The sequence below is a fragment of the Stegostoma tigrinum genome, chromosome 9 (assembly GCF_030684315.1).
Source record: "Stegostoma tigrinum isolate sSteTig4 chromosome 9, sSteTig4.hap1, whole genome shotgun sequence".
Classification (NCBI taxonomy): domain Eukaryota; kingdom Metazoa; phylum Chordata; class Chondrichthyes; order Orectolobiformes; family Stegostomatidae; genus Stegostoma; species Stegostoma tigrinum.
Window position 1 is genome coordinate 65,968,398 of NC_081362.1, and position 20,298 is coordinate 65,988,695.

Sequence of the window (20,298 nt, forward strand, 5' to 3'; positions counted from 1 at the left end):
AATCTGGAACTTGTTACTTGCAGAAATCTTCACAACATTTTAAAAAGTAGGTAGATGTACACCTGTGTACCAAGGTGTTATGGACCAGAACTGCCCCCCTTGAAAATGGAATTAGAATAATTTTCTGAAGGGTCTCACCCAAAACGTCAGCTTCCTTGCTCCTCTGATGCTGCTTGGCCTGCTGTGTTCATCCAGCTCTATACCTTGTTATCTTAGAATAATTGGGCACCTTTTTTGACCAGCTCAGGTTTGCTGGCTGTTTTTCTGTGCTGTAGACTTCTAAGATAAATCAGTTTCCTGTTTTGCAAAACAATTCCTTGCAATCTCATGCATTCCTGTAGTCTATGTACTGGTTCATTGTCTCCAAAATTGGGTAATTGTAGGCATGTTTTCACTGATTTCCAAATTTTGATCTTTGCATAAAGATGGGTATTAAATGAGAATTACAGGTTTCTTCACATCTGCCTGATTTCAGTCTCATGTTAAAATAATGCTAATTTTAGTTCATACTGGTTCTGGTTTATCGGTGGTTTTATGAAGTTTGATTCAGCCTGTGGTCAGCTGATTACTATGACCATCTTTAAGCAAGTGTTTCTTTTCTATTCCTGATATGATTTCATTCCATGCAGTGTTAAGACATTCAAACCAGATGACGGAAGTTAAAGATTATCTTCTATGTTAATCAAAATTGAACAATAGCAAATTAAAAAATTTAATTTGGTTTATTCCTTGTGATTTGTTTAGAGCATTGATTATTTCTCATACCTGCCTAATGGAAAAGTAATGTCACCCGGAATCAAAGCTGTTCAGCCTGCACCCATTGCTGTAATCAAGAGACAACGGCCAAACTGGATTGATGCCCCTGTTGTTGGTTTTTTTGCAGTCACTGAGGAAGCAAGGTGGGATTTCTGATCAAGAAGTGGAACTTCAAATTTATAAAAATATAATTGCAAAATTCCTATGTCACATTTACTTGAAAATCAAAGAAATTTCACATGTTCTCCTGCTTAAGATATTTTTATAGAGCAAAAGATTTAATTATTATAATTTTGCTGTTTTGGAATGTACACTATGCTTTTATAGGTGCTTTGATTAAGGTGTCTAATGTACTAAAGAGTACAGATTAGATTAGAATAATGCAGGTATGCAGTTTTAATATATGCTGCCAGTTTATAATTGTTTACCTGTAACTGGAATCTGTTATTTGTAATAAATAGTAATCCTTCTTAAGTACTAAACCATGGTGCAGGCTTTCTGTCAACTTGGGTCTAAAAGACCAGTGATTTAGGAAATATTGAGTACTCTGATAAATTCTTTAACTTCTGTGATGACTTTAGGAGAAGCTGGGCTTGATTTCCAGCATTCTACTCAATTGCGGTTTAGCAGCAAACGTGTTTCCAGTGCATTGTGTTAGTGATTCTCTCAGAATGATGGTCGCAGCCTGCCAAATTCCTGCCTGGTTTCTGTCGGCACTCCGGAATATTGTCTGTTCTTAGAGCTTTATTATTCTTCGACTCTTATGCTGCTTAAAGAACTCAAATTAATAAGATTTCTATCTCCAGTGTGATCAGTCACTAATCTTGATTTTGATTGTCTCTGAGCAGTGTTTCCAATTAACTGACCACACTTTATGAAGAACCATTGTCACAGTTAGAAACTGCAGATTTTAAGTCTTGCAGCTTTCTACCTCTTTCAGCTTTGTACCTCTTTAGAGCTTGCATTGTGACTTGTAGCAAAAAGCTAATTTCTCCATTAAGTGTAGAAAATTTTGAAGTATGGTTTTGTAACAAGATACCATTAAAATGTAAGTTGAACCGACAGCTGATCAATTTTACCATTTAAATTTTTGTGCTTGAAAAGCTGATTTATGTGTCATTTGCATGCTTAATTGCTTCTGAATGATAGCTAAATAATGTTTTATTTTCCTTTTGAATAAGCATTGTGTTGCCTTTTGTTTAAAGTGTTCAAATAGGATAACTCTCACATGGGAAATTATGAATTGGTTTATAATCTTGATTATATGTGTAAATACATAGGATTAATTATTTTTTCTTGAGGCTGGTGAACATCAGTTAGATTATTGTAGGTATAGAAAATTCAATTTGATATAAAAAGACACAATTACCTTAAATGATGCAATTGCAATTAATCATCCTTAAACAATAGTAGAGTTTTTGTTGAATGCAATTTTACTGTTTAACCTTGCATTACTATTGTTTAATATGTTGCTGCATTTCTTCGTAGCATTTTTTAAAACAATAATTTCAAAACTGATTTAGAAAATAATATTCTTTGAGCTTAGACCCCCATATTGAAATCTTTGTCAGTTGACAATGAAGTCATCTCAATGTTGAGAAATATTTCCTTTACAGATAATAAATACAGTTTTTTTTAAGGTGCCTCAAAGATATATTAGTGCATAGAAATGCTGTGTTGTGGAATGAAGAATCTAGCCAAATCTGTACAGTTCTCATTTTTAGATTCAAGTAATTAAGTTGTTTCCAACATCCAACAATAAAATTGGCAACGAACCCCACAACACTGCAATATAAGCATGTGAAGAAGAATTTTCTTGGGCACCTCTCAACTAAATACCAGTGACTCAAATCAGTAAAACTGAGCTGAGTTTCCAAACAGTTTTTGACTAATTTCAGGTGAAAAATAGTGTACGAGGCAAAGGGCTCAGCAGAATAAGATAATGTATGGTTTAGAAGGGGTGGACACTAGGAAGTTGTTTCCGTTAGGCGGGGAGGCTAGGACCCGTGGGCACAGCCTTAAAATTAGAGGGGGTAAATTTAAAACTGAAATGAGACGACATTTCTTCAGCCAGAGAGTGGTGGGCTTGTGGAATTCATTGCCACGGAGTGCAGTGGAGGCCAGGACGTTGGATGCCTTCAAGGCAGAGATCAACAAATTCTTGATCTCAGAAGGAATCAAGCGGTACGGGGAGAGTGCAGGGAAAGTGGAGTTGAAATGCCCATCAGCCATGATTTAAATGGAGGAGTGGACTTGATGGGCCGAATGGCCTTACTTCCACTCCTATGTCTTATGGTCTTATAATGTCAAAATACTCTTAAAAGGCACATGTTTTTAATACTCAATGATGACTTCAAACCCTTTTATCCCTTTCCTGTGCTCATCAAATGTATAACCCACATTTTAGTGCAGTTGAATTGACAACCGAGACCTTTAAAAATGATGACCATGATACAAATGTAATCGGTGAGAATAGGCAACAACATCTCCTCCAGGATAATCCTCAGCACCAACACCCTGCAAGGCTGCATAGTCACACTATACTCGCTGTATAGTCATGACAGGATAGCCAACTTTCATCCAAACTCTATTTACAAGTTTGATAATTTGATGCCGCCATTGTAGGCTAGATCTCAAACAATGACAAGACAGGAAAGAGATAGAGTAAAGATAACAATCTCTCGCTCAACATCAGCAAAATGAAAGAGCTGATCATTGACTTCAGGAAGCCAGGTTGAGGGCATGTCCCTGTCTATGTCAGTGGTCCTGAGGTGGAGGTGATCAAGTGTGTCAAGTTCCTAGAATCATCATCTATCTGTCCTGTTCCGCAACATTGATGCACTGGTCAAGAAAGTGCAACATCACCTCTACTTCCTCAGAAGTTTAAGGAAATTCATCATGTTCGTAAAGATGCTTACCAATTTTTATAGGCGCACCATAGAAAGTGTTCTATCCAAGTACATTACAGCTTGGTAAGGCAACTGTCCCCCCAGGACTGTAAGAAACTACAGTGTGTGAATACAGCCCAGTCCATCACGCAATCCAACCTTCCATCCACTGACTCCATCTATACTTCTTGCTGCCTCAGAAAGGCAATCAGTATAATCAAAGACCCCTCCAACATCAATTATAATCTCTTCTAACCTCTTTCATCGGACAGAAAATATAAAAGCTGAAACATAAGTAACAACAGATTCAAGGGCAGCTTCTTTCCCACTGTTGTTGGACTTCTGAATGGACCTCTCAAATTTTAAATTCAGTGTTGACCTTGCTCTTTGTGCTCCTTCTCCGCAGCCGTAACATTGCATTCCTCTCTATTCTGTTACCCTATGAACTTTGTATGGTATGATCTGTTTGTACTGCACTCAAAGCAAAACTTTTCACTGTACCTTGGTACATGTGACAATAGTAAATCAAATCAAATCAAATCAGATATAGAGGTCCTACCCCATTTCTGAAAGATCAAATGTTTGGCACTTCAGGCCTAAAGGAGATTGCCTTTTGCAGAACAGACTCCAAGGAGCCAGAAAGCCCATTCCTGCTCCTAACGTTCATGATCGTATGTATGTTTCCAGCTGAGGGAAATGGGAGGAGTCTGAACTATGCAGTAAGAAGACCTGAGTTCATCACGGCAAGTTGAAATTTGTGCTGCATTTAAACAGGCCCCATTTTGGCCGTTCCAAGGGACTGAACTCTCAAATTTGTCGAGTAGACATAAATACTGTTGAGGGATTTCAATGTCCTAATTTTTTTTTAAATCCCTGGTCCTTTAAACATGAACAGATGAGGGTAAAGCTGTCAGTGTTAAAAGGAAAGCAACTCTGTCAGACTGATAGTTTACCTGATTATAGGCTAGGAAGAAACTATTACCATTTATTCTTACTTTTTTTTAAGAAATGTTCTTTATTGATTATTTCCAATTGCTAGTATTACAACTAGGGTAATTTTGAATGTTGGCTGAGATTATAAAACTGCAAGGGTGCTCATCAGTGCTGGCTTCGCTTCTTAATTGACAGTTTGAAAAGGTTTTAAATAACTCTCTGTCTTTGATGTGGTTACTTAATGGATTTTATTTTTGAAAAAATTCCATGAATGGGGGTGTTTGCAGTAGCATTAAGTGTTAGTAAGTAGAAACCCATTAGATTTTAGAAATCTTTCTCTATTTTTATCTATCTGATCCCTGAGATCTGTCCATTATGCATACTGCTGAGTGGCTATGAAGGTAGGAGGGTGTGTGGTATTGTACTGCATCGCCCTTGTGGGTGCATGCATTTGTGTGGGGCACAGGTTGGGATGATGAGGTCTTTGTAGTTATTAAGTAGTATTAGGTGTAGGTGGGGGGTGAGTTTTTATGTGTTAGTTATGGGCTAAGGAGCCTAAAAACTTCTAAAACAACTGGGATGAATTCGCGGGAACTGTACTTTTGAAGTTCCAAACCTCGGTCCATCCAGGGCAGCTTATGACATGTTTCTGAGAACCTGTGTACCTGGACTAAAAATTGAGGTTGTCAGGACCCTTCAAACCAAAATAGGTCTGTGCTGTGTCTTAATAAACACCAAAAGAAATGCAGATGCTATAAATCAGAAACAAAAACAGAAGTTGCTAGAAAAGCTCAGCAGACCTGGCAGCATTTGTGAAGAAAATATCAAAGTTAACGTTCTGAGGAAGGGCCACTGGACCCGAAATGTTAACTCTGACTTTTTATTCACAGATGCTGCCAGACCTGCTGAGCTTTTCCAGCAATTTCTGTTTTTGTTCCTATGCTGTGGCTTGCTTTGTTGCACTGTCCATGTTCCAAACATACAGCAGTAATCCGAAAAAATGTTGCTCTGAAACATTTTGTGATTTAATGTGGACATTTTCAGTGTGTGATAGATTCCACGCAGAATCTAGGTTTCATTTACCTTTTCCTTATAATTTTTGTTTTCTGTTGTTAAGTATTCCTTATTTATTTAGATGTTTTAGGCCAGAAACTTTAACACATAAATGTTTAAAATCTGAAGGCTGTATTTTCTCTGAGCAAAGACAAAAATCGCTTGACCGTTTGAGTTGTTTTTGTGAATTTTTGATAGTCTTATTTATGTAACAATAATACTGTGTATTTTCTAAATTAACAAATCTATGAAACAAAAGCTGTACATCGGTAAGCATAATTACAAAATCTACATTCCTCCAATTCTAAGCCTCTCACACAGTCCATATTTTAACTGCTGTTCCTTTGTCAACCATGTCTTCATCTACTTACACTCTGATCTCTGAAATTCCCTCTTTAGCCACCTCCTCCCTTAAAACATTATTTATAAATTATCTGAGAGATAGTGGGAACTGCAGATGCTGGAGAATCTGAGATAACAAAGTGTAGAACTGGATGAACACAGCAGGCCAAGCAGCATCAGAGGAGCAGGAAGGCTGACATTTCGGGCCTAGACCCTTCTTCAGAAAAAACCTTCTGGGAAAAAAAACCTTCTGAAGAAGGGTCTTGGCTAAAACATCAGCCTTCCTGCTCCTCCGATGCTGCTTGGCTTGCTGTGTTCATCCAGCTCTACACCTTGTTAACTTATAAATTTTTGGTCATGCCCTTGATACCTTCTGATGCAGCTTGGTGCTATTTTGTTTGACAATGTTCCTGTGAAGTGCTTTGGAATGTTTTCCAATGTGAATAATGCAACATAAATGCAAATCTTTGTTTTATGGTAATTACTGCAATTTTTTTTGATGCTGAACAAGACGAAGCTAGTCAGCCTCAGGGAAAGTAGGAGTGTTTTCCAGTTTCTGCTTTGTGAATAGCATTGCAGATATCTAGTTCAAGTAAAGGACAAACATGGTTAAGGAAAATCCCAAAGCCTTTTATTCATACATAAAGAGCAAGAGGGTAACTAGAGAAAGGATTGCTCCACTTAAGGACAAAGAAGGAAAGTTATGCACTGAGTCATCCTTCTATGCCCTTATCCAGGTCATTCATAAAAATGACAAACAGCAGTGGACCCAACACCGACCCTTGCGGTGCACCATTGTGACATTCTTAACGAGTATTTTGCATCGGTATTCACCAAGGAGAGGGACATGACAGATGTTGAGGTTAGGGATAGATGTTTGCTTACTCTAGGTCAAGTTGACATAAGGAAGGAGGAAGTATTGGGTATCCTAAAAGACATTAAGGTGGACAAGTCCCCAGGCCCAGATGGGATCTATCCCAGGTTTATGAGGGAAGCGAGAGCGGAAATAGCCGGGGCCTTAACAGATATCTTTGCAGTGTCCTTAGACACGGGTGAGGTCCTGGAGGACTGGAGACTTGCTAATGTTGTCCCCTTGTTTAAGAAGGGTAGCAAGAATAATCCAGGTAATTATCGACCGGTGAGCCTGACGTCAGTGGTAGGGAAGCTACTGGAGAAGATAGAACATAGAACATTACAGCACAGTACAGGCCCTTCGGCCCTCGATGTTGTGCCGACCTGTCATACCGATCTGAAGCCCATCTAACCTACACTATTCCATGTATGTCCATATGTTTATCTAATGAAACTTAAATGTACCTAAAGTTGGCGAATCTACTACCGTTGCAGGCAAAGCGTTCCATTCCCTTACTACTGTCTGAGTAAAGAAACTACCTCTGACATCTGTCCTATATCTTTCACCCCTCAATTTAAAGCTATGCCCCCTCGTGCTTGCCGGCACCATCCTAGGAAAAAGGCTCTCCCTATCCACCCTATCTAATCCTCTGATTATTTTATATGTTTCAATTAAGTCACCTCTCAACCTTCTTCTCTGTAATGCAAACAGCCTCAAGTCCCTCAGCCTTTCCTCGTAAGACCTTCCCTCCATATCAGGCAACATCCTAGTAAATCTCCTTTGCACCCTTTCCAAAGCTTCTACATCCTTCTTATAATGCGGTGACCAGAACTGTACGCAACACTCCAAGTGCGGCCGCACCAGAGTTTTGTACAGCTGCAGCCTAAGCTCTTGGTTCCGGAACTCGATCCCTCTACTAATAAAAGCTAAAACACTGTGTGCCTTCTTAACAGCCCTGGGTCAACCTGGGTGACACAGAGATCTCTCTGCTCATCTACACTACCAAGAATCTTACCATTAGCCCAGTACTTTGCCTTCCGGCTACTCCTACCAAAGTGCTTCACCTCACACTTGTCTGCATTAAACTCCATTTGCCACCTCTCAGCCCAGCTCTGCAGCTTATCTGTGTCTCTTTGCAACCTACAGCATCCTTCGTCACTATCCACAACTCCACCAACCTTAGTGTCGTCTGCAAATTTACTAACCCATCCTTCTATGCCCTCATCCAGGTCATTCATAAAAATGACAAACAGCAGTGGACCCAACACCGACCCTTGCGGTACACCACTAGTAACTGGTCTCCAGGATGAACATTTCCCATCAACTACCACCCTCTGTCTTCTTTCAGCAAGCCAATTTCCGATTCAAACTGCTATATCTCCCACAATTCCATTCCTCCGCATTTTGTACAATAGCCTACTGTGGGGAACCTTATCGAACGTCTTGCTGAAATCCATATACACCACATCAACCAGTTTACTCTCATCTACCTGTTTGGTCACCTTCTCAAAGAACTCAATAAGGTTTGTGAGGCACCACCTTACCTTCACAAAACAGTGCTGACTATTCCTAATCAATTTATTCTTTTCTAGATGATTATAAATCCTATCCCTTATAACCTTTTCCAACACTTTACCAACAACTGAGGTAAGGCTCACTGGTTTATAATATAGACTGAGGATACTGAGGGATAGGATCTATTCCCATTTGGAAGAAAATGGGATCATCAGTGATAGGCAACATGATTTTGTGCAGGGAAGGTCATGTCTTACCAACTTAATAGAATTCTTTGAGGACGTGACAAAGTTGATTGATGAGGGAAAGGCTGTAGATGTCATATACATGGACATCAGTAAGGCGTTTGATAAGATTCCCCATGGCAGGCTGATGGAGAAAGTGAAGTCACATAGGATCCAGGGTGTGCTAGCTAGATGGATAAAAAACTGGCTTGGCAACAGGAGACAGAGAGTAGTAGTAGAAGGAAGTTTCTCAAATTGGAGACCTGTGACCAGTGGTGTTCCACAGGGATCCGTGCTGGGACCACTGTTGTTTGTGATATATGTAAATGATTTGGAGGAAGGTGTAGGTGGTCTGATCAGCAAGTTTGCAGATGATACTGAGATTGGTGGAGTAGCAGATAGTGAAGGGGACTGTCAGAGATTACAGCAGAATATAGATAGACTGGAGAGCTGGGCAGATAAATGGCAGATGGAGTTCAATCCGGGCAAATGCAAGGTGATGCATTTTGGAAGATCAAATTCAAGGGTGAACTATACAGTAAATGGAAAAGTCCTAGGGAAAATTGATGAACAGAGAGATCTGGGTGTTCAGGTCCATTGTTCCCTGAAGGTGACAACGCAGATCAATAGTGTGGTCAAGAAGGCATATGACATGCTTTCTTTCATTGGACGGGGTACTGAGTACAAGAGTTGGCAGGTCATGTTGCAGTTGTATAGGACTTTGATTCAGCCACATTTGGAGTACTGTGTACAGTTCTGGTCGCCACGTTACCAAAAGCATGCGGATGCTTTGGAGAGGGTGCAGAGGAGGTTCACTAGGATGTTGCCTGGTATGGACGGTGCTAGCTATGAAGAGAGGTTGAGTAGATTAGGATTATTTTCATTAGAAAGATGGAGATTGAGGGGGGACCTGATTGAGGTCTACAAAATCATGAGGGGTGTAGACAGTGTGGATAGCAAAAAGCTTTTTCCCCAGAGTGGGGGACTCAATTACTAGGGGTCATGAGTTCAAAGTGAGAGGAGGAAAGTTTATGGGAGATATGCGTAGAAAGTTCTTTACACAGAGGGTGGTGGGTGCCTGGAACGCGTTGCCAGCGGAGGTGGTTGACGCAGACACGTTAGCGTCTTTTGAGATATATTTGGACAGGTACATGGATGGGCAGGGAGCAAATGGACACAGACCCTTAGAAAATAGATGACAGGTTCGACAGAGGATCTTGATCAGCGCAGGCTTGGAGGGCCGAAGGGCCTGTTCCTGTGCTGTAATTTTCTTTCTTCTTTGTTTGACACAGACTACAGCTCTCTCAAAACTACTCCAAACATTGAATTTTATTCTCACATTAGAAGATTGTATTGCAGTAATTGTTTGATTTCCCTCACCAGTTCTGTTCAGGCCTTTCTGATTTCACATGCCAGCTTTTAAAAACATTTCAAAAATGCAATGAAGCACTACTTGGAATAATAGGTATGATTTTCTGTTGGCAGTACATGCACCTGGTTTTGAATGGGACACTTGTAAACAATTAGCTGGCTGGAATTAAACCTAGCTCAAAAGTTGAAAGAATAGTTATATGTGCCAGTAACTTTTAAAATAAATTTAGCCAATGACTCATTGTGCAATGCTTGATGAAAATGTGCATTTTTTTTCTATTCATTTGTGGGGCATGCACTTAAGTAGCTGGCCAACAATTTTTGTCTGTCCTAAATACCTTATGAAGGTGGTGGTGATGAGCTGCCTTGCTTTGTAATCAGTGTTGTTTTTGTATTCATGTGGCTCATTTAATCAGATTATATTATGGTATCCAATTTCTAAGAAATTAAATATTTTTGCATGTTGTATAAACATATTTTCACATAATTGCAGTAGCATTTATGTAGCAACTAAGAATTTCATGCACTGCGTTGCAGAGTTCTGAACACCCATTATATTGTGCGTAACTTACGTGAATGTGTTTATTAATTTTCAGAGTTGAGTTAAATTTGTGAAGAAATCTAGAAATAAATGCTCCCAGTGCTTTAGTTTCATCATGTCATCAATCATTCACAATAATGGAAGCTACTGTTAGAGCAGAACAGATGCTTGTAGCCTTTGGAAAAGGCACTATAAGTTTGTCATTCTTATTAAGACACAATAGGTTGAATCTTTCGAGGAACAGAAATCACTGTTGGATTATCATTCCACTCCTTTTCATTTGCCCTACCTTTCATCTTGGGATTAGGAGTGTGGATGAGAGTGTCGGTGGCAGGTAAGGGTTGAGTCTGCTGTCTTGGGGGAAGACAGCTGGGTGGGGCAGTACTGTCAGCTGGTGGACTGGAGTAAATTTAGATGTCAGGATGGGGTCAGTGTGAATGAAAGGGGTAGGGGTTTGTCAGTATGAATGATTGGAAGGTCAGTAAAACAGCCAAATCTTCAAGCAGGTTTTAATCTTGCTGATATTTCCTGACTGACTGTTAGTTATGTTAGAGCCTTCTAAAGCATCTGACACAAATTCATGGTTACCTACTGTCAAAGGGTTCTTGATGCATGGTAAACATCATCAAAAGTTGAAACTCCCAGGCCAGTTACCACATAGTCAATGCATCAGGACATTTGAGTAAGTCCTTGGCACATCTGTCAGGGTATGTCTGTTCTCCTATTATCAGAACACTGTTAAAGCTGTGTCAACAAACACTTCATCTGTTTAGGAATGGAACTGCTTGCTGAACAAGTCTATTCACAAAAATGATGCATTTTTTGCAGCTCTATCAAGCATTCTGAAGCTGTTCTAAATACATTTCAATTCTTAATGAGAGCAGCACTTAAACAGTCCACTAACAGATGTTTGTGGTAAATGCATTTTCTGCTTTGACTTTTTAATACTTACTGTTGCTTTTGCATAGTTTTCTGTATGCTTGTGTTTTGTATGTTTTAAAAAAAAGTTCAAAAATATTACATCTCGGTTTTAGTACTTTCTCCCTCCTGATCAGTTTTCTTTGAAAGATCAAATTGTTCATTGTTCTACTCCTTAATACTTAAACATTGGTTGACTTTTAGTTTAAGGGACAGACTGAAAATCGGCAAGTAGATTAGACAAATAAATACGGGATACTAAATGAAAATTAAATCTTCACCTCAATGTCCGGCGAGTCAGACTAAATGCTTGAGATTATTGACTTGTAAGACCAGCTCCCTCTGCTGCTTAATTGGTGGTCACTACAGGCTTATTGAAATACATTGAGATGACAAAGTGTAGAACCGGATGAACACAGCAGGCCAAGCAGAAAAGCTGATGTTTCAGGCCTGGACCTTTCATCAGAAATGGGGGAGGGAGAGAGGGTTCTGAAATAAATAGGGAGAGAGGGGGAGGCAGATCAAAGATAGTTAGAGGAGAAGATAGGCGGAGAAGAGACAGACAAGTTAAAGAGGTGGGGATGGAGCCGGTAGAGGTGAGTATAGGTGGGGACGTAGGGAGGGGATAGGTCAGTCTGGGGAGGACGGACAGGTCAAGGGGGCAGGATGAGGTTAGTAGGAAAGAAATGGGGGTGTGTCTGGAGGTGGGAGGAGGGAATAGGTGAGAGGAAGAACAGGTTAGGGAGGCGGGGATGAGCTGGGCTGATTTTGGGATGCAGTAGGGGGAGGGGAGATTTTGAAGCTTGTGAAATCCACATAGATACCATTGGGCTGCAGAGTTCTCAAGAGGAATATGAGTTGCTGTTACAGCAAGCTTCGGGTGGCATCGTTGTGGCACTACAGGCGGCCCAGGATGGACATGTTGTCTAAGGAGTGGGAGGGGGAGTTGAAATGGTTCGCGACTGGGAGGTGCAGTTGTTTATTGCGGACTGAGCATAGGTGTTCTGCAAAGCGGTCCCCAAGCCTCCGCTCGGTTTCCTCAATGTAGAGGAAGCCACATCATGTACAACGGATGCAGTATACCACATTGGCAGATGTGCAGGTGAACATCTGCTTGATTTGGAAAGTCTTCTTGGGGCCTGGAATGGGGGTGAGGGAGGAGGTGTGGGGGCAGGTGTAGCACTTCCTACGATTGCAGGGGAAGGTGCCGGGTGTGGTGGGGTTGGAGGGGAGTGTGGAGCGGACAAGGGAGTCATGGAGAGAGTGGTCCCTCTGAAAGCAGACAAGCGTGGGGTGGGAAAAATGTCTTTGGTGGTGGGGTCAGATTGCAGATGGCGGAAGTGTTGGAGGACGATGTGTTGGATCCGGAGGTTGGTGGGGTGGTACGTTAGGACAATGGGCCTTCTCTTCTGGTGGCTATTGCGGGAACGGGGTGTGAGGGATGAGTTGTGGGAAATGCGGGAGACATGGTCGAGGGCGTTCTTCACCACTGCAGGAGGGGATGTTGTGGTCCTCGAAAAATGAGGACATCTGATATGTACGGGAGTGGAATGCCTCATCCTGGGAGCAGATGCCGCGGAGGCGAAGGAATTGGGAATAGGGGATGGCATTTTTGCAGGAAGGTGGGTGGGAGGAGGTGTATTCTAGGTAGCCATGGGAGTCGGTGGGCTTGAAATGGACATCGGTTTCAAGGTGTTTGCCTGAGATGGAGACAGAGAGGTTCAGGAAGGTAAGGGAGGTGTTTGAGATAGTCTAGGTGAACTTGAGGTATGAGTGGAAGGTGTTGGTGAGGTGGATGAACTGATCGAGCTCCTTGTGGGAGCACAAGGTGGTGCTGATACAGTCATCAATGTAACGGAGGAAGAGGTGGGGTTTAGGGCCAGTGTAGGTACGGACGAGTCACCTACAAAGAGACGCGCATAGCTTGGGCCCTCAAGGGTACCCATGGCAACCCCCTTTGTCTGTAGGAATTGGGAGGAATCAAAAGAGAAGTTGTTGAGGCTGAGAACGAGTTCGGCTAGGCAGATGAGGGTGTCATTGAGGTGGCTTTGTCTTTGTCAGTTGCTGAAATTTACGTACTCTTCATTCTTGGCTGGCCAACAAATTCTTTAGGGGGAAATCGATTTGTAAATTAATTTGAGGTCATTTCAGGATGGCTCTCTGGAAACTCTTGAGTGCTTAGAAAAGGAAAATGTAAGCAAAAAAATCTCTTGTATACCCTAAATTCTAAATGGGAAGGGTTAGTGGCAAGAAGGGCATTGTACAGTTCAACCACTGGCCAAATCCAAACAAAGATTATTTTTGATATGAGTTGCGATCAACCTGAATTCTGCTGATGAGTGATGTGGGATAGTTGGAACGGAAAAGAAAAGGTGTATGCCTAATTGAAACCCGAGCTTGAGATTGTGGTAGCTTGAAACATTACTCATTTGGCCTCGCTATGAGTTCATATTCTCTCTAAATCATTTCATTATTGCAAATGCTTCAATAAATTGCTCCACAGGATCATTTGCTTCTTTAAACTTGTATAGAAGGAGTTGTTTGCAAAGGATCGATTTCGTAAAATGTCCAAAACTTTACTGATATAGCTATTGAGCCATGTTCCCAGATATTGTTCTTTCTTGGATTAAAGTGAATTTAGAGTAATAGCTATTATTAAAAATAACCACACCTTATTTCAGGTCAGGTGTAGAATTTTATTATGGGCAGATGATATATGATATTTTTGTTTTACAGATGGATGCCCAGTTCCAGTTCCTCAGCAGTCAGGAAGTCAGTTGTGTGTGTGACAATGGCAGATAAGTTGTCTTTGTATTTGTATACAATGTGAACAGGCGATTGTAAGAAAGGAAGTAATAGCTTGCATTTGTATTACCTTTCACAACCTCAGAATGTCTGGAAGCACTTCTCAGCCAATTAAGTATGTTTTTGAAGTGTAGTCACTATTGTTATGGGCCAAATCAAACCCCATCAAAATATGTTAAGATAGTTATGACCCCAGCTTTTCTTATTTTTAAAGGCAAGCGTAAGGCATTGTGTTCCCAATGCAATTCAATTTGTCAAACTACCAGGCTTGAAAAAAAATACACTTTATTCTTACAGTCCAGTTGAAATACAGACATCAAGAATAAAAAACAGCTTAACGGCAACTATCAAAATGCCTATCAAGAATATATATAAACTAACTAGTTAGCTATTCCAAGGTAGTAACGTCCCATAAACACATCCTTAGCAAAGGCAAATTCAGGTAAATAGATTGTCTTGCATGCAATGTTTCTGTAGCCCAGGAGGAACAAACATCCCGAGAAAACTAAGAGAGGGAGACGTCAGATGTTTTGCTGCATCAGGGACAGATATATCACAGCTTCAAAATCCCAACCCCAAAGTTAAATTAAAATCCTGGTTCTATGAGCCCAATCATTCATACTTCTTCCATTGTTCCAACTTTAAAAAAGAACCCCAAGGCCTCACAAGCCGTTTACTTTATTGGTTTGGAACAGACTGCTCGTTATCTGTGTCTCAACCTTTCTTCATAAAATAGAAACAAAATACACCTCTTAAAGTGATAGTATCATCATGCAGTGGTAAAGCAAGGAAGTTTGCAAGTCGATTTGCACACAGGTATGTCCCAAAAACTTCACTACAATAAACGACCAGCAATTCCATTAACTTTTAGCAATCTATTGGTGACTGAAGTAACTCCACAGAGGGCAGTATCCTGTCATCAAGTCACCCTTTATTTGCCCGTGGACTGTCCTTGACTTTAGTATTGCCTCTTCATTGCCAGCTATCGGAGTGTCAGTGTCTGTGATGCTCCCCTTTTTATCTGTCAGCCAGAGCTCCCTGATTGTACCACATTAACAACCTCAATCAGAGAACTCATATTCTATGATGTCCAGCTGACTGACCTCGTTACAATCACTACTGTGACAATACGGACAAAATGATCCTACTCCCACCTATTCTTCCCGTTTCTTGCTTCACTGAAAAAGGAAGTGTTTAAATATTTTTAAGAGCAAAAGATGAAAGAAAAATCAGAGGAAGAGCAAGAGAGTGGTAACTATAATGCTGTGATTTTGGACTGTATCCATCTAGTTCTTAGTGAGTACTGATCCAAAGCTCATATGGGTCCTAAGTTGTAACTAAATTACTAGTTCACCAAAGAACATCAGTGTTACTGGTGTGGCAGCTGAAATTTGATGCCTTTGGGGCTAAGTAACGCATATGGAGGTGACTGAACTTGCATCTCTTACAGTTGGCCTTATGTTTGCTTATATCTTCGTTATTGGGACATTGACATTACTGGTAAGGTCAATATTTGTTTCCCACACCTAATTTTCCCTGAGAAAGTGAGATCATGGTGGAGAGTCACCTTCTTGAACCATTACAGTCCTTTTCTCATTCTCAGTGCTTTAGTTCCAAAATTTTGATCTATTGACATTGAAGGAGTGACGATATAGTTCCAGCTCAGCATGCTGTGGGAATTGGAAGGAATCTTACAGGTGGTGATGTTCCATATGTCTGCTGCCCTTGTCTTCCTGAATTGGAGAGGTTTTGTATCTGGAAGATACTGTTGGATGATGCTTAGTGAGATGTTGTAATGTTTGATGTTTATTGTATTCGCTGCTGCCGTGGTGTCACAGGTGAAGGGGCAAATGTTCAATGTTGCCTTCTTCCTATTGATTCATTCCCTTCACATCTGCAAACATGCCCAGCAACATTTAGTATTTTTATGTCCCTTTAATTGTGATACAATATTCCAGGGCACTTCATATTAGTGATCCTAATAGAAGAGATTTTAAATGGTGAGAGTTGAACTTTCCCAGCTGAGATCTGAAATTCTCAATCTAACATTTGAACTTAAATGCCTGTTTTGAGGAACTACAATTACAATTTTCCCGTTTCCTTAATGTTTTCATGTGGAATCTTACGGATTCCCAAGTTATTCCATGGATGTACTGTGAGTTGTCATAAGTAAGTCCAGTGCAATAAAAGTCTGTTTTAAAAAGTCTTGATTATTTTCTCAACTGCATTTAATGGAGTCAAAAATGGAAAGTTGTGAAAGACATTTGCAGGGATTGCAATGTTCCGCCCCCCCTTTGTTCATTGTAATGCAGGCATCGTACTAATTTTGTGCCACTTGCTGATTCAAAAGGTTTTAATACAGAGCAGGTTCCTGTGCAGGAAATAATTCTGATCTGGGAAATTGTAGAAAGGCCTAACTCAAAAGAGACAGCAAAGAACAAAGAAACCTACAGCACAGGAACAGGCCCTTCGGCCCTCCAAGCCTGTGCCGATCAAGATCCTCTGTCTAACCTGTCATCTATTTTTTAACGGTCTGTGTCCATTTGCTCCCTGCCCATCCATGTACCTGTCCACATATATCTTAAAAGACGCTAACGTGTTTGCGTCTACCACCTCCGCTGGCAACGCGTTCCAGGCACCCACCACCCTCTGTGTAAAGAACTTTCCATGCATATCTCCCTTAAACTTTCCTCCTCTCACTTTGAACTCATGACCCCTAGTAATTCAGTCCCCCACTCTGGGGGGAGAAAGCTTTTTGCTGTGCAGTCTGAGGTTTTCAGATGCTGTGCTGGAGGCCTTGATGTTTGAAGTAGAAAGCAATAAAAGTGTTTTGTCTTTGTAAGAAATTCTCAAGACTGATTAAAAAGGCAATGGAGACAGATAGTGATGAAGCTCAATGCCAGGTGTCAGGTCCCAAGGACCTACATTCATTCTGCAAGAAAGTCAATGTCCTTACATAAGTGATCAAAGCCAATGGATCTTTGATTGCTGAATCCTACCAGTCACTAGCTCAGTCAGTAGTGGGACTGCTTAGTGCTGCACCTTTCTGACAGTCAATTTCCAACATACTCCGTGAGGGCTCATTTATGGGCTTGACATTAGGTAGCCTTCAGAGCTTCCCATCAAGTTTACACACATTGCCAACTATTTAACTATGACCACCACATCACTTAATCACATTCTGTGAAACATTTCCCTGTCTCTTGCAGGACAAGGTATCACAAGGGAAGATGGTGATGTGATGGCTTTGCTACTGGATCCGTAATCCAGAGATCTGTGCTTATGCTCTGTCCACATGGGTTTGAGTCACACCATGGCAGATGGTGAGATTTGAATTTGGGTTAATAAGTCTAAGATAAATAACCTGCGTAACGGTCATCGTGAATTTTTGGCAATTGCTGGAAGAAAAGCCCACCAGGTAAACCAGTGTCCTTTTTGGAAAATTTTAAGAAAATATTACCTGGTCTAGCCTGTGTTTGACTCTTGACTAGGTGATTCTAAACTGCCCTGTGAAACGGTCTAACAGACCACTCAGTTGTACCTAATTGCCATGAAGTCTGTTAAAGGGAATGAAACCAGACAGACCATCCAGTGTCAACCTAGGCACCAGAAATGACAACAACACACGCAATTCTGGTGACCCTGCAACCTCCTCCTTATTAACACCCTGGCGGCTTGTCACAAAATTGGGAGAGTTGTCTTATTAGGCTAGTGAAGCAACAGTCTGAATTGTCAGATAATAAAATGTGAGGCTGGATGAACACAGCAGGCCAAGCAACATCTCAGGAGCACAAAAGCTGACGTTTCGGGCCTAGACCCTTCATCAGAGAGGCTCTCTGAATTGTCAAACTCCTGGAATCATACCCTATAGATCATGTCCTGGGCATCACTGTCACCAGCGCTGGGTATGTTTTGACTCATCGGCAGTGCATACCTAACGTAAGTGGCAGCATAATGTGTGTATAATTAGGAGGGAGTTGCCTTGGTTGTCCTCAACTTTGAATTCGATCTCTTGAACTCTCGTGTCAGGTTGAACGAGTGTGGAAACCTCCTGATTACCATCAACACTGAATCAGTTCTGCTCTATGTTGAACACCACTTGGCGGATACTCAGAGGCTGGCAACAGGATGTACCCTGGATGGAAGCTTCAACATCCATCAATAGCAGTTGCTTGATAGCCCTAATACTGACTGAGCTGGCTGAGTCCTCAAGGAAATAGCTGCTCGAGTCAGCAGTGGCAGGCAATGGGGGAATCATCATGAGGAAGAAACATATTTAACCTTGTCCTGACCAATCAACGTTGAGTACATAGATCTGCCCATATACAGTAGCGGTAGGAATGGTGACAGCACAGTTCTACTGGAGATGTCCCAGTTTCAAATTGAAGACAGCTTGCATTGTGTTGTGTGGCACTACCACCATACTGAATGAGGTATTAGTCAAACCGATCTAGCAACTGAAGACTGGTTATCCACAAGGCAGTGTGGGCCATCAGCAGGAGCAGAATTGTATTCAGCCACAATCGATAATGTCATGCCCCAGCATATCATCCACATAACCTAAAAAAGGTCAACCTCATGACACTACAACACATGACTTACTATATGCCAAGCAACATGTGATAAAGTGAAGAAGTCCCACAACCAGTGGAACAAATCTAAATTCTGCAATCTGGTCATGAATGGTAGTCATAAGTTAGGTGCTCAGTGAAGGAGGATCCACAGATATCATCATCATCAGTGATTAGGTAGACCAGCACCTTGGTGAGAAGGTGATGCTGAAGCAACTATAAGCATCTTCAACCTAAAGTGTGAAGTGGATGATCCATCTCTTCCTTCTTACGAGGTCCCCCGCATCACAGATGCCAGCCTTTAGTCAATTTCTTCATTCTGTGACATCAAGAAGTGGCTGGAGGTGCTGGATACTGCAATAGCTACGGGCCCTGACAACATCCTGACAATTGTACCAAAGATAATTGCTGCAAAGCTAGCTGTGCCCCTAGCCAAGATAATAAAATGTGAGGCTGGATGAACACAGCAGGCCAAGCAGCATCTCAGGAGCACAAAAACTGACGTTTCGGGCCTAGACCCTTCATCAGAGAGGGGGATGGGGAGAGGGAACTGGAATAAATAGGGAGAGAGGGGGAGGCGGACCGAAGATGGAGAGTAAAGAAGATAGGTGGAGAGAGTGTAGGTGGGGAGGTAGGGAGGGGATAGGTCAGTCCAGGGAAGACGGACAGATCAAGGAGGTGGGATGAGGTTAGTAGGTAGCTGGGGGTGCGGCTTGGGGTGGGAGGAAGGGATGGGTGAGAGGAAGAACCGATTAGGGAGGCAGAGACAGGTTGGACTGGTTTTGGGATGCAGTGGGTGGGGGGGAAGAGCTGGGCTGGTTGTGTGGTGCAGTGGGGGGAGGGGACGAAGTGGGCTGGTTTAGGGATGCAGTAGGGGAAGGGGAGATTTTGAAACTGGTGAAGTCCACATTGATACCATATGGCTGCAGGGTTCCCAGGCGGAATGTGAGTTGCTGTTCCTGCAACCTTCGGGTGGCATCATTGTGGCAGTGCAGGAGGCCCATGATGGACATGTCATCTAGAGAATGGGAGGGGGAGTGGAAATGGTTTGCGACTGGGAGGTGCAGTTGTTTGTTGCGAACTGAGCGGAGGTGTTCTGCAAAGCGGTCTCCAAGCCTCCGCTTGGTTTCCCCAATGTAGAGGAAGCCGCACCGGGTACAGTGGATGCAGTATACCACATTGGCAGATGTGCAGGTGAACCTCTGCTTAATGTGGAATGTCATCTTGGGGCCTGGGATGGGGGTGAGGGAGGAGGTGTGGGGACAAGTGTAGCATTTCCTGCGGTTGCAGGGGAAGGTTCCGGGTGTGGTGGGGTTGGAGGGCAGTGTGGAGCGAACAAGGGAGTCACGGAGAGAGTGGTCTCTCCGGAAAGCTGACAGGGGAGGGGATGGAAAAATGTCTTGGGTGGTGGGGTCGGATTGTAAATGGTGGAAGTGTCGGAGGATAATGCGTTGTATCCGGAGGTTGGTAGGGTGGTGTGTGAGAACGAGGGGGATCCTCTTGGGGCGGTTGTGGCGGGGGCGGGGTG

At 42.0% G+C, this 20,298-nt stretch overlaps 1 protein-coding gene across 5 annotated transcripts in view; it reads left to right on the forward strand.

Annotated features, from left to right (window-relative positions):
* The window catches only part of mta3 (metastasis associated 1 family, member 3), a 236,151-nt gene that overhangs the window by 203,710 nt on the left and 12,143 nt on the right, over positions 1–20,298 (forward strand). For 3 of the 5 annotated variants that reach the window (XM_048535934.2, XM_048535930.2, XM_048535932.2), the window contains 2 exons: positions 745–899; positions 14,131–14,196. In XM_048535934.2, the coding sequence (XP_048391891.1) occupies positions 745–899; positions 14,131–14,196 (221 nt within the window). Of the gene's footprint in view, positions 1–744; positions 900–14,130; positions 14,197–17,408; positions 17,523–20,298 lie in introns of all 5 variants that reach the window. The other 2 variants (XM_048535933.2, XM_048535931.2) reach the window with 2 other exon arrangements.